The sequence below is a fragment of the Oryctolagus cuniculus genome, chromosome 14 (genome assembly GCF_964237555.1).
Source record: "Oryctolagus cuniculus chromosome 14, mOryCun1.1, whole genome shotgun sequence".
In the NCBI taxonomy this organism is placed as follows: domain Eukaryota; kingdom Metazoa; phylum Chordata; class Mammalia; order Lagomorpha; family Leporidae; genus Oryctolagus; species Oryctolagus cuniculus.
In genome coordinates this window covers 66368607-66382584 of record NC_091445.1, presented here as the reverse complement: position 1 = coordinate 66382584, position 13978 = coordinate 66368607, and the positions used below count along the sequence as shown (strand labels likewise).

At 40.6% G+C, this 13978-nt stretch overlaps 1 protein-coding gene across 1 annotated transcript in view; it reads left to right on the top strand.

Annotated features, from left to right (window-relative positions):
• C6 (complement C6) overlaps positions 1–13682 on the top strand; it is a 61979-nt gene extending 48297 nt beyond the window's left edge. Inside the window, exons 11-18 of the mRNA XM_008262156.4 lie at positions 763–988; positions 2076–2247; positions 2524–2635; positions 4307–4439; positions 5324–5512; positions 6789–6879; positions 8617–8858; positions 13008–13682. Of these exons, the coding sequence (XP_008260378.3) occupies positions 763–988; positions 2076–2247; positions 2524–2635; positions 4307–4439; positions 5324–5512; positions 6789–6879; positions 8617–8858; positions 13008–13189 (1347 nt within the window). The 3' untranslated portion in view covers positions 13190–13682. The remainder of the gene's footprint in view (positions 1–762; positions 989–2075; positions 2248–2523; positions 2636–4306; positions 4440–5323; positions 5513–6788; positions 6880–8616; positions 8859–13007) is intronic.
• The last annotated feature ends 296 nt before the right edge of the window (positions 13683–13978 follow it).

The following is a 13978-nucleotide window of genomic DNA, read 5'->3' as shown; positions in this document are numbered from 1 at the left end:
ATTTTGCCCACACATCGGTCTTACGCCATTTAGAACCAGTTTTATCTAACACAAAATCACATTTTTTAAAAAACTCCAAAAAGGCTATTATATTTATTTCATTTTGATGGAAATAAAGATGTTCAATCAGCATGGAAATGGAGTCATTTACTTGTTACATTAAGAATTGAGTTCTACAGGTAATGGTCAGAAAATGACATCCAGTCGCCCAACTAAGCACTTCGGAGTCATATGTGCACAGCACTAGACAATCATTAGATAATCACTTCTTTGGAGTAGTTCATTTCTCTGCTTTTTCCCACTCCATACTTTCTCAGCTGACTCCACCAAAGCCAGTCCTGCCCTTGAAAAAAAAATAAAGGATATGAAAAACCTCACTTCATCCTCTCTAGATTTTTCTACTGGAATCAAACTACAGTGAAGTTTCACAGAGTATCAGTGAGCTGCTCAACTTCTAGTCACCTGAGTAATTTGATGCATGCATTTGATTTGGATAAATATCATGCTGTAAATCCAAGTAAATGACACCTCACAGATCACTTCCTTCACTGTAGAACTGCAAGGAGGTTAAGTCCTGGATAATCACACCTGCCCTCAGCTGAAGGGCTATTGTCTACTGGTTAACTAGGCAACTGCACCGTATTCTACAATAATTCCTTACAGTGTGTGATTTTCCAAGTTTTGCCTTTCATTCTATGAGAACTGTTCAGCAATAGCTGCTAACAGGTATGTGACTGGACCTCCTCTGTCTTCTGCTCTTAGCTCGCTCCCATCGTGGACTTGGTGAGAAACATCCCCTGTGCAGTGACAAAACGGAACAACCTCAGGAAAGCTTTTCAGGAATATGCGGCCAAGTTTGACCCTTGCCGGTGTGCTCCATGCCCTAATAACGGTCGCCCCATACTCTCAGGGACCGAATGTCTATGTGTGTGTCAGAGCGGCACCTATGGCGAGAACTGTGAGAGACGGTCTCCAGATTACAAATCTAGTAAGTGTGGGGAACTCATTGAAACAAAAGATATTTTAGGTTTTCTCCACCAACAATATTTTAGGTTGTCAATAAAGCAAAACAGAAATTCTATTATTAGGCAAACTCACAAGGAAGACAAATCTGCAAAAAGTTATACTCTAAAATCTAACAGCCCTGAAATGAGGCTGAGCTAGAATCTGCCAGTGTGTAACCTTAGGTAAGTTACCATCCTCTCAATGCAATAATCTGTTCACCCATGAAATGAGATAACAATCGTATCTATCTACCTGAGGATTTGAATAGACAATAGGTAGGTAGGTAGAGAAATAGATAGAAGAGTAGTTCAAAGAGTTCATGGAAAATTGAATTAAAATAATTTTCTTTGCAAACACAATTTTGAAATCTGTGCATAGTTTTGCATACTGTTCATTTGCCATGAACTTTTAGCACATCCTGTGTGTGCATGCATGCACGTACACAAAATGCAACACAATTCCAATAACATAAAACATTCTACAAGATAAGATACGGGATGCTGTTGTTACAAGCCTCTTATCTACTGTAATGTAGAACAGTGTGGGACTAGGTACTGCTCACAGTTACTGCATATGCTCTTTAGATGGATGTGGCACGGCATTACAATCTATTCCACTTTTAAAAGGTAATTTGTTATATATTCTATTAGAGTATGTTCATACATACACATAACATATGGATAAACATATATGAGGGGTCTTCAAAAAGATCATGGAAAAGCATATTATAAAAAATTATGCATACATTTCAAAATTCTTTTGCACCAAAGTAAACATCGTTAATTCCATTTTCCATGAACTTTTTGAAACACTTTGATATATGAATATGTATATACATACACAACATGTTTCCTGGCAGTTCAAAGTCTTGCTTTGTTAAATTTAATTTAGGCTGTGGGGAAAAGAAAGGGAAATCGGGCAATGCATCAGAACCCTCACAAGAGTATTTTTTTTCTCAAATGGTCCTATAATATTCCACAAAAGCTAAATTGAAACCAGAGTGGCTTAGTTTCAAGACTCGGATTATCTCTGCTGCACAGTGATTGCAGGTGTGGGTTCCTTTGTTCCAGATGCAGTAGATGGGAACTGGGGCTGCTGGTCTTCCTGGAGCACCTGCGATGCTACTTATAAGAGGTCAAGAACCCGGGAATGCAGTAACCCTGCCCCGCTGCAGGGAGGGAAAACCTGTGAGGGGGAGACACGGCAGGAGGAAGACTGTACATTTTCAATAATGGAAAACAAGTAAGGCTGGGTAAGAGGAAAGAATAGGTCATTCCCATCACTGACATAGCAGTTGATAGATTTACATATTCTACTGCTAAGTAAAGGACAAAGTCGAATTTTATTATGCCAACAAACCTATTAGTGAGGCATTGGATCTGCTGCTATCCCTTTCTCTCTGTGTAATGTTTTCTATTTAACATATCCACAGGTTATAATATGTACTTATATGTGTATATATGTGGCAAATGCAAAAATTTTTATTAATATAAATATACATTTATTTTTCTCTTTTAGTGGACAACCATGCATTAGTGATGATGAAGACATAAAAGAGGTAGACCTTCCTGAGACAGAAACAGATTTCGGGTGTCTTCCCCCAAGGCCTCCAGAAAATGGATTCATCTGGGTAAGCTTCCTGACCTTCATTTGTAGTTTGGAGTTCAAAAATAAGAATTGGAAAATTATTGTTACTTCCTGTTTTAGTAATCTCCTATTGACTTTAAAAGTATAAAGTAATATTTAGAAAAGTGTTGCCACCCTTTCATCTTAAATTCCCCACAGATGACTTCATACTTCTTTTTTGTACCAAGTTTGTGTTCCTTGGTACTAGTTAGTTCACATGATAATGGTCTATCTATAGGAGTAAAAATTAGAACTTCAACATTATACAGAATTGGATGACTTGCAAGGATCTACAGTTAGGAACTGTTTTTTTTCTGAGTCATATTAGCAGAGAGACAAACTAGACATGGCTATAATCATAGGAAATGTGTCTGTATTGTCTTAATAAGTTAAGAATCTGCCCATGTAGAAAGTACCATGCCTACAGATTTAGGCATGGAAATATTTTGAAAGGAAGCAGTTTCAATTATTTTTTTGAATGGAAGTTCTCAAACTCAATAATGCACTGGAGTTCTTATTAAAATTCATATTGCAGGGCCAGCGCTGTGGCTTAATAGGCTAATCCTCCGCCTTGGGGCACCAGCACACCGGGTTCTAGTCCTGGTCGGGGCACCAGATTCTGTCCCGGTTGCCCCTCTTCCAGGCCAGCTCTCTGCTGTGGCCCAGGAGGGCAGTGCAGGATTGCCCAAGTGCTTGGGCCCTGCACCTGCATGGGAGACCAGAAGTACCTGGCTCCTGGCTTCGGATCAGCACAATATGCCAGCTGCAGCACGCTGGCCGCGGCAGCCATTGGAGGGTGAATCAACGGCAAAAGGAAGACCTTTCTCTCTGTCTCTCTCTCTCTGTCCATTCTGCCTGTCAAAAAATAAATAAATAAATAAATAAATAATTCATATTGCAGGATGCCATGTCTAGAATCTCCGATTCCATTGGTCTTTGGGCAGAGCCCAGAAATGTCCCTTTATAACAGGTTCCCAGGTGATGCTTCTAGTTCAGGAGCCACATTTTGGAAACTAACCCTTTAAAACAGGGATCAGAAATCTACAGCCCAAAAGCCAAATCTGGCTCATCACTTAAAAAAATAGTGTTATGGGCCCAGTGCTGTGGTGTAGCAGATAAAAGCATCCGCCTGCAGTGCAAGCATCCCATATGGGGGCCAGTTCAATTACTGGCAACTCCACTTAGGATCCAGCTCTCTGCTACAGCCCGAGAAAGCAGAAGACGGCCCCAGTCCTTTTGTACCTGCATCAACACGGGAGACCCAGAAGCAGCTCCTGGCTCCTGTCTTCAGATAGGCACAGTTCTGGCCATTGCGGCCATCTGCAGAGTAAACAGCAGATAGAAGACCTCTCTCTCTACTTCTGCCTCTCTGTAACTTTCCTTTTCAAATAAATCATTTTTAAAAAAAAAAAAAGTCTTACTAGAACCACATTTATTCATTTCCATATTATCTGTGGTTACTTTCACATAACAATGGCAGAGGTAACTGCAACAGACACCACATGGCTTTCAACTGACAGTACAGGCCCTTTAAAGAAAAAGGTAGCTAATTCTGGCTCTTAAACTGTATCCTCAGAATTCATGCTACATCTACATGAGTAGATGTAGAAGTGAAAGAAAAAAGAAGAATCTAGGGGTGTTTACAGATGATTATTGGTGCCCATTTTAATTCCAGAATGAAAAGCAACTGTATTCAGTTGGAGAAGAAGTCGAGATTTCGTGCCTCACTGGATTCAGAGCTGTTGGATATCAGTACCACAGATGCTTACCAGACAGGACCTGGAGACAAGGGGACGTGGAGTGCCAGCGTGAGGACTGGGAAAATGCTCTTGACTGCACTACAGAATGAATGTTCTCAGAATGAAGACAGATCAGTACATTTTACAATCTTTTAGTAATTCTGGCGAAAAAGATTTAGTGATGCTTTAAATAGGGTTAATTGCTAAAATTAGAGTTCAAGATATCTCCATATTTCAGTTCATTAGCTCCATACACACAGAACTAGGAAACACCCACTTAAAAAGAAATCCGGGAAGTCTTCAGATTCTATCTAACCACAGACATCTGCCTTGCCTGATGTATAAATTGACGTGCCCCCACAAGATGATGTCTAACCTCTTTAAGTGTCAGAAAAGGGATTTTAGGTGAGATGTAGTTTTCTGCAAGACTCTTTTAATTGGAACACATTCATATCCTCTGCTGTGAAACAGTGAATGAGCTTGTAGCTCACATACACACTCATGCTTCAGTAAAGTAAAAAATGAGATTCGAATCAGGCCGAAATAGGGATCTCAAAGACTTATTATAGGACACCACGAAGCAGAGGAGAGACCAGCGTTGATCTGAATTCCCTACTCACTGTGTGGTACTTTGCTCACTGGAGGGTACAGGAAAAATATTTCACTGGGACCAGGTCCCAGCGATATGGTGAAAATTGGATGTGTCTGTAAAGTTGGATGGTCCTCAACAAGAGAATTTCAAATAACGCAACAAAAGGGAACTTTTTGGTGGCAGGATCTCAGAGGGGAGGCCTGGGATCCATAACCTTCAGATTTTCTGAGCAACATGAGCACAGAAGCTGAGCATAGGCAATAAATCTTGTTAAACACACCCTTAGATCACATATAATATATCTGCATTTGTTGGGCATTCTGCTCCACTAAGCACCTCTGAAATGTTGCCCTCCCTGCAGGGACCGGATGCCTCAAGCCAGTTGTGCAGGACAATCTGATGCTCACACCATTTCAGAGACTGTATGAGATTGGTGCCTCCATTGAGCTGACCTGCCCCAGTGGCTTTGTTGTTGCGGGGCCATCCAAGTACACGTGCAGTGAAGACTCTTGGACACCACCCATTTCAAACTCACTCACCTGTGAAAAAGGTGCGTAGCAGCACAGGATTCTGCTAAGATAATGTCCCCCAAGATTGGAAGCGTTCACCAGTGATGCCATTCTTTGAACCCTTTTTAGGGGGAGCAAACCGAAGACCCTACTGAAAAGCTAGGTTGCATTTCAGCCTCTAAAGGTGATGAGGAAGGCTGGGGCTGAGGCATAGAAGGCTAAGCCTCTGCCTGAGGCTCCCGCATTCCATATGGGTGCTGGTTCCTGTCTTGGCTGTTCCTCTTCTGATCCAGCTCTCTGCTTATGGCCTGGGAAACTGGTGCCCGAAAGGGGTGCTGGTGCTTCAGACCAGGACTCTAACCCTCTGTGCCACAGCGCTGGCCCCTGCTTTTTTTTTTTTTTTTTTAAGATTTATTTATTTACCTAGAAGTCAGAGTTACAGAGAAAGAGGGAGAGACAGATCTTTTATCCCCTGGTTCATTCCCTAGATGACTGCAATGGCCAGGGCTGGGCCAGGCTGAAGCCAGGAGCTTCATCCAGGTCTCACGCTTGGGTGGCAGGGGCCCAAACACTTGGGCCATCTTCCGCTGCTTTTCCCAGGCCATTAGCAGGGAGCTGGATTAGAGGTAGAATCCAGGACACGAATTAGCACCCATATGGGATGCTGGCATTGCAGGCCAAGGCTTTATTTGCTATGTCACAACAGCCTTCTTTCAGTTCTGGGAAACTCATGCTGCCTCTCTTTTGAACATTTTCATTGCTGTGGTGTTTACTCTGCTTCAAATAGTGTCTCCTTTTTCTTCCCATTTTACCATTCCTAACCTTCCAAGCTACATCAATTTTCCTGATTATATGCTTTCTCTTTAATAGCACTAATGGCAGCAATGCTGTATGTATTAGTGTGTGTGTTTGATCAATCTGTCTGCCCCCACAAGGCTGTAAACCCCATGAGCACAGCGTCTGCATCAAATTTTACTCAACTCTCTATCCTTAGAACCTAACAGACTGCGGGGAATATCCTAAGTGCTTAATAAATAGTTAAAAAACAAATTAATAAATATTTGAAAATCAGATTTCACCACTTCTATTGTCTTTAGTTCTCTGAACTTAAATAGAATTTACGTTGGAAAATGACAGCTCTAGTAGGCTGTAAAGGATCTTACAGGTGGAATATTTCATGAAAATACATTTGAAGAAGCCAAACATGAAGGCTCTAACTCCAAGAAAACAATGAGAACCTTCACCACTGCCTCTTCTCCAGAATTCAGGTCTACCACCTGGGATCCGTGTTGTGCCCCACTTTTTCTTCTGTTTCAGATATCCTAACGAAATTAAAGGGCCACTGTCAGCCAGGACAAAAGCCGTCAGGATCTGAATGCATTTGCCTGTCTCCGGAAGAAGACTGCAGGTAAGAGAGGCTCTATGAATGGTGTTCTGAAAGTAAGGGAAAGCAGTCTAATGTAACCCAGCTTGACAAAAAGCTGAGATTCTTGAAACACAAACGGAAAACATTAATTTCTCACATAACTGATACTCCTGTGCTATGCTGAATTCTTCCTTCCCCACAGGGTAGCAAGCTTTGATAATTATCTCCCAGCCTATTACCCTAACTTTGCATGGCCTTTGTTTATTAAAACAGTGCATTTAAAAACTTCAAACACAGTTATATCAAAGCCTTCCTTTCCCACAGACACCCAATTGCTCACTTTCCAAATGCCTGCAGCAATCAGAGACATGAACTTTGGCCAGGACAAAGGCAGGAGCCATGAACTCAATCTGGCATTCTGACATGGGTGGCAGGAACCCAAGCAGTTGAGCCATCACCTGCTGCCTCCCAGGATGTACATTAGCATGAAGTGGAACTGGAGCAAACCAGAACTCAAACCCAGGCACTCTGATATGGAACAAAGATGCCCCCAAGTAGAGTTAACCACTGCACCAAATGCCCACTCTCAAATCTTTAGAGACCCATTTAATTTCTCTTTGGACAATACTTCAAGGTCTTGTTCTGTATTGTTTGACTAACAATTCAGCCACGGCTGACTCAATCTACCCTTCTCATTATTCACCACAACTGATCCTCCAGCAGAGGACTTCATGGGGATCACTTACAGCATTCACAGTGTCACTTAACCCAGAAGAAATTTATCTGCGTAATATCAAATCATGGGAACGCAGACTATTTCCCGGAACTCCTTGTTCAATTCTCCCACAACTGCCCAGCCTTTTCTGTGTACCTCCCTTCTCCTTCATAAATGAAATTGAAGGTGTTTGTGGGAATAACTGACCCCACAGTTTAAGTTCTCTGAACTTAGAAAAGAGCCATTTGTTCTAAGCTATAGGTTTCAGCTCCTGGACATAATCTAACACTCTAGTATACTGATCATTAGCCCTAAAGTTGACATCAGAGAAGAAGATCAAGGTCACATTTGGAATGATGAATGAGATCTTGTCCTCTCAACAAGAGAAATGCTATGGCCATTTGTTATCTCATGGTAGTAGAATCCATCCTTCAAGTTCCCCAAATGACTTAAAGCTCATTCTCTAAATAATGGTGTAAATACACATGTGTGTGTATGTGTGTGCAATGATATGAGACTCTATGACATGTTTTAAATTGATGTTGAATTATTAATGAGTGTTTCAGAGTTCAGAAGAAGTACAGAATACCATGGGCTATGATAAGCTTCCAAGCATAGCCAGGAATTGAGCCAAAGGCACAGAAGAGAGACAATACAATATAATCAAACAAGCTATGGATGACAGCAAAGGAAGGATCATCTTACTTTATAGTTCACAGTTTTATATTTCATAAAATTATCAATAAAATTACCAGGTGATAAAGAAGTGTGGAGGATGGGAAAAATATTAGAAAATAAAGCTGATCAGAATATACTAATGGAAAATCTTGAGTATGAGAATTTAAGAATTCAATTTGATGGTAATTGGGAAAAACGAGATTGAGATGAAATTTTAGGAGAATCCTAGCCAGCATGCAAAATGAAATAAATTAGAAATGAAAGAAATTAGAAGAAAAAAAAAGGCAGGGAAAAATTAAGTTAACATACCAGATTAAATTGCCTATCTGAAAGTCTGTTTTATTCTCGTCTTTGTATATTAATATTTCCCTTCCTTTCTTGGGCAGCCATTATTCTGAAGATCTCTGTGTATTTGATACAGACTCCAGCCATTACTTTACTTTATCTGGTTGTAAGTTTTTGGCTGAGAAATGTTTAAAAAATCAGCAACTCCATTTTCTACATAGTGGTCCCTGTCAAGATGGTCCACAGCTAGCATGGAGTCTTGAAAGAACAAAACTTTCATACAACAGCACAAAGAAAGAATCCTGTGGCTATGACACCTGCTACGACTGGGAAAAATGCTCAGGTATGCTCCAACTGTGCCATGTAGATCTGCTCACTCAACATTCATCACAGCTGATGTATCATTTGTTTTTATACATCATCATGCTTAAAAATCAGCCTTTCCTCAATCAAAAACATTTCATTTTGACCATAAAAAATTGGTTAAATGACTTAAAGAGAAAAATATAAAACCACCCACTACTACTTGTAGTATTTTTAGCGCATAGCATTCCAACCTTTTTTCCTCTGTGTCAGTGATCAGTAACACCCTCAGACCCTGGTGAGCAGGCACCTGCCCTCAGCTCATGCTTTAGCCAGCTTTCTTCATCCCCAGTTTTGGGAGGCTTTCATAAGAATGGTTCAAGGCCGGTGCTGCGGCTCACTAGGCTAATCCTCCGCCTTGCGGCGCCGGCACACCTGGTTCTAGTCCCGGTCGGGGCGCCGCCGAATTCTGTCCCGGTTGCCCCTCTTCCAGGCCAGCTCTCTGCTGTGGCCCGGGAGTGCAGTGGAGGATGCCCAAGTGCTTGGGCCCCGCACCCCATGGGAGACCAGGATAAGTACCTGGCTCCTGCCATCGGATCAGCGCGGTGCGCCGGCCGCAGCACGCCGGCCATGGCAACCATTGGAGGGTGAACCAACGGCAAGGGAAGACCTTTCTCTCTGTCTCTCTCTCTCTCACTGTCCACTCTGCCTGTCAAAAAAAAAAAAAAAAAAAAAAAAAAAAAAAAAAAGAATGGCTCGAGTTTCTCTTCGGTGGTTGGGACCAGCTCTCCAAATAGGACCAGGTTTCATAGAGACACCAATTTCCAAGACACCCCCCTTAAATTTTATAAAGTCCTCTTCTAGTGTCTGGGACTATCCAGGGATAGCAGAGTTATTAAAGCAGCATTCTCTAAGTGTAGATAGGGTCCAACATGAATTCGAGCATGGTTTCTCTCTTGTGGAACACTCTGATACTCTTCTGCCCCTCTTCCTCATCATGCATGGGGGTAACCAGATACACTGGAGTCCTCTGGGTTTAGTGCCTGGAGAGTCATCTCTGGCCAAGAGCTAAATATTCACTCCCAGAGAGCAGCCTGGTGAGCACATTGCTCCTGGACAGTAGAATATTCCTGTTCAGTATGGCTTGAAATTGCTGCCACTCTAAATTGAGTGACTCCAATGTTTACATAGACAGGAACCCCTCATCCAAGAAATTCTTCCTTGAAGCATCATATACCAGGGGTGATCTTGAATAAAATTTTAAAAAATGTAAATAATATTAAAATAATATATAATAATTGAAAAATAAAATGCTATTTTATATATTGCTTCCATGTCATCACATATTATTCTGTCATACAATTTTTTAAAACAAATTTTTATCTGACACACATTAAAAATTGTACATATTTACGGGATACTATGTGATCTTTCAATACATGTATGCATTTTGTAGTGTCTAATCAGGGAATATATACCTATATGTTAAAATATTTAATGTTTCTTTATGGTGATAATACATCCTTTCTTCAAGATTGTTTCATTTTGGAGAAATATACAGTACATTATGACTCTACATAATCATCCCACTAGGGAATGGAACCCTAGAATGTCTTACTTCTTTGTAACAATAACTTAGTACTCATTAATCAAACATTCCCATCTCTCCTCCCTGCCACATACTTTTCATTGTCTGAAAAAGTCTATATGGCTATTATGTGATTTATTTAACCAGTCTCTGGTTAAGCATTTAAAATTTGCCCTTCTATTCTGTTATTATAAACAGTGCCATAATTTATAAAGGTATCACATGCAATTTATATTTTAGACTATTTTCTTAGATTATGAGAACTTCTAGATAAATATTTTTAAATATAAAGTTTTTATTGGTACAATATATCAACTCTCTTTTTAGAAATGTTTTCACCATATTATATTCCAATCCATAACTTATGATAAAAATTGCCATTCACACCTCTCCAAACTTGGAGTTATCAGGCTTTTATATATCTGCCAATTTAATGCTTGAAAAGCATTATCATTTCCATTTTCAAAAAAATAGATTGTCTGCTGGCATTACAAGTTAGGAATTTCTTGGGAGAACTTCACAATAATACATTTGCTCTAAGATGAAGCCTGATCCCAAAATAGCCCAACTAAACTTCACATGATTTGTAAAGATGGTTGGAGAGTAGGATTTAGCAGAACTCAAATAGGCAGCTCGATTTCCTTTGTGGCACATTTTCCAAGAAATCATCTTAAATTGGGACATAAATTACAGAATAGAAACTTGTTGAGTTGTCACATCTAACTTTTGCTAAATCAATCTAATTTTTGCCAATGAGAAAGCAAAAATCACATTATTCTTCTTGGCCCCTCTTTCACTTTTCTGGTCCAATATTCTCTTTCTCAGTCCTAGAAAGGGGAGAGATCTTACTGACCAAATCCATGTCTTCACTGGCTCACTTAAAAAATTGATGATTATCAAGATTCAACTCCTTTGATAGGCCACTAGATTGATCTTTCACAAGTGGGAATCAGATAGCAACTCAGGAGGTAATTCCTGGGGCTTTGTTAAGAACTGAGTAAGACATCCGATGGCGCTACAGGTAACTATTCTCAAAACATCCATAATTTTCTGGAGGAAAAATCACGTGAAAATCTAATTAACATTAAAATATAAAAATGTCAGATATGGTATGGAAAATTTTGTATCATTAAAGTTTAGTTATAGAAAAGAACAGAGTAGTCCACCTTGCGGCACCGGCACACCAGGTTCTATTCCCGGTCGGGGCGCCGCCGGATCTGTCCTGGTTGCCGCTCTTCCAGGCCAGCTCTCTGCTGTGGCCCAGGAGGACAGTGCAGGATTGCCCAAGTGCTTGGGCCCTGCACCCGCATGGGAGACCAGGAGAAGTACCTGGCTCCCGGCTTCAGATCAGCGCAGTGCGCCGGCCGCAGCGCGCCGGCCGCGGCGGCCATTGGAGGGTGAACCAATGGTAAAGGAAGAACTTTCTCTCTGTCTCTCTCTCACTGTCCACTCTGCCTGTCAAAAAATAAAAAAAAAAATGAAAAGAACAGAGTAGGAATAGGAGGCAATGAAATGCACCATGAGGAAGGTGAGGCTTCTAGAAACTGGACACATGGGGAGTAGTAGGAAAAAGGGCATCAGTCTGTCTAAAGATGAGATCATGATGGAAAAAAGGCTGGAGAACCTTTGGGGTCTTGCTTGGGAAACAGAGATGGTCAATCTACCTGATATTGAGACAAAAAGATAATACTGGAAAGGAAAGTTGAAACTAAACCATGGAGCACTGAATTTTTTTGTAAAACATACACATGTATAAATGAGCCTGTATCCTTCAACTCAAGATTGATTTAATATCCCTGGGTTTTATAACTTTACACCTAAATTCTTGTTTTAAAGCTATTTCATAAATTCAATGCTTATATAAATTATGAGACTGGGTGTTTCCATAACCAGGCATCATATAAGAGTCACCTAATTTTTCAAGGAGAATACTAATCTTCTAGAAAGAAACAAACAAATATAGGATTGAATTAAAGAGCCCAAGCCAATGAGTCACTTATTATTTAAAATATGTCTCTATCACTTACCCATTGTATGAACATGGGCCAATCACTTAATACCTCTAAGCTCAGTTTTGTCAGCTATAGAATTAATATTATAGCATAATTCACATTTGTTGTTAACATTTAATAAAATAAAACATGTAACACACTGGGAAGATTGTGTGTATTCATAGTACTTGTTCAATAAATAATGACTATAACTGTACCTAGGAAGTGAGGAACAGGCAGAAGACATTGTAGAAATGGATTTAAAAGCTTAGTGACCAATTGGATATGTGCAATGAACGAGAGAGAGGCGCTAGAGATAGCTCAAATCCTGTTAAGACGTGCACAGTGAAAGAAGGGGTGGTATCAGAGATAGCCCCACTGCTGACTCGTACTGCTTACTGGTGAATTCTGCTCTCTTACATCCAGGTCTCTCCATTCAGTCATAGTTGTGTCTTTGGGGTCATTGCCTTGTTTCAGCATTCTCATCCACTGCCAGCAAAGGGCCCACCACTCTGGGGATCCTGTGCAGCTTGTGGCTAGGCAAAACCAAACTCCACAATATTATAGCAAGTCACTCTCTCTCTCTCTCTCTCTCCCTCTCTCATTGCAGCTTCCACTTCCACATGTGTCTGCTTATTGCCCCCCCAGTGCTCCAAGGGTGGAAACCAACTCTACTGTGCCAAAATAGGATCATCAACTCGCGAGAAAACGCTGAACATCTGTGAAATGGGAGCTATAAAATGTGCAAACAGGAAGGTGGAAATACTGCATCCTGGGAGGTGTCTGGCCTAGCACAGTTACTGATAAACAGACTTGATCTGTAAAAGTAATCCCATGAAAGGGTAGCCTGTACAAACTACAGACTGACATGCTCGGAATCTACTGACAGAAATGTTTTGTGCCAGTTTCATATTAGAATCTCCCTTGTTCTTTTGTTTTAGCATCCCCTGACCAGTTCCTGCCAGGACACCCTGTATACCCCTAGGTAATAACATCTATGCTGGTCTTCTAAGTTCTCCTATCCACTTTGCAGAAAAGTAATGGAATTTCTAATGACCTTGTAAAGCCTCTAGTATTCAGCATCCTCACAATTTGAAATAAAAAGAGTCCATTATTCAATTAAGAAACAGAAATCTACAGAACCTGTAAATCACAATTCTTGAAACTCAGCCTTTATGTATTCATTCAACAAGTAAGTAAGTAATGTCTGAATGTCTGCCATGTGCCAAGTATTGGCCAAGGTCCAAGGAAATCAACAATAAATAAAACAGACAAAAGCCCTTAACCTGCATGGGGCTCACATGCATATGTGGGTAGACTTACAAAAAAGAATAAGCATATAAGATACACACGATGTTTGATGGTGTTAATTGCTATAAAAATTAAAATAGGAAAGGGTGAGTCACATACTTATGCTTCATCTTCTGGAACAAAATAGATCATGATAATAAGCATTGCTGCATAGGTGGTGTTTACAAGGTTAAGACACCCACATCCCACGTTAGAGTGCCTGGGTTTGATTTCTAGTTCCAGCTCCTGACTCAAACTTCCTGCTAACTCCGGCAGCCAACTCAAGTGACT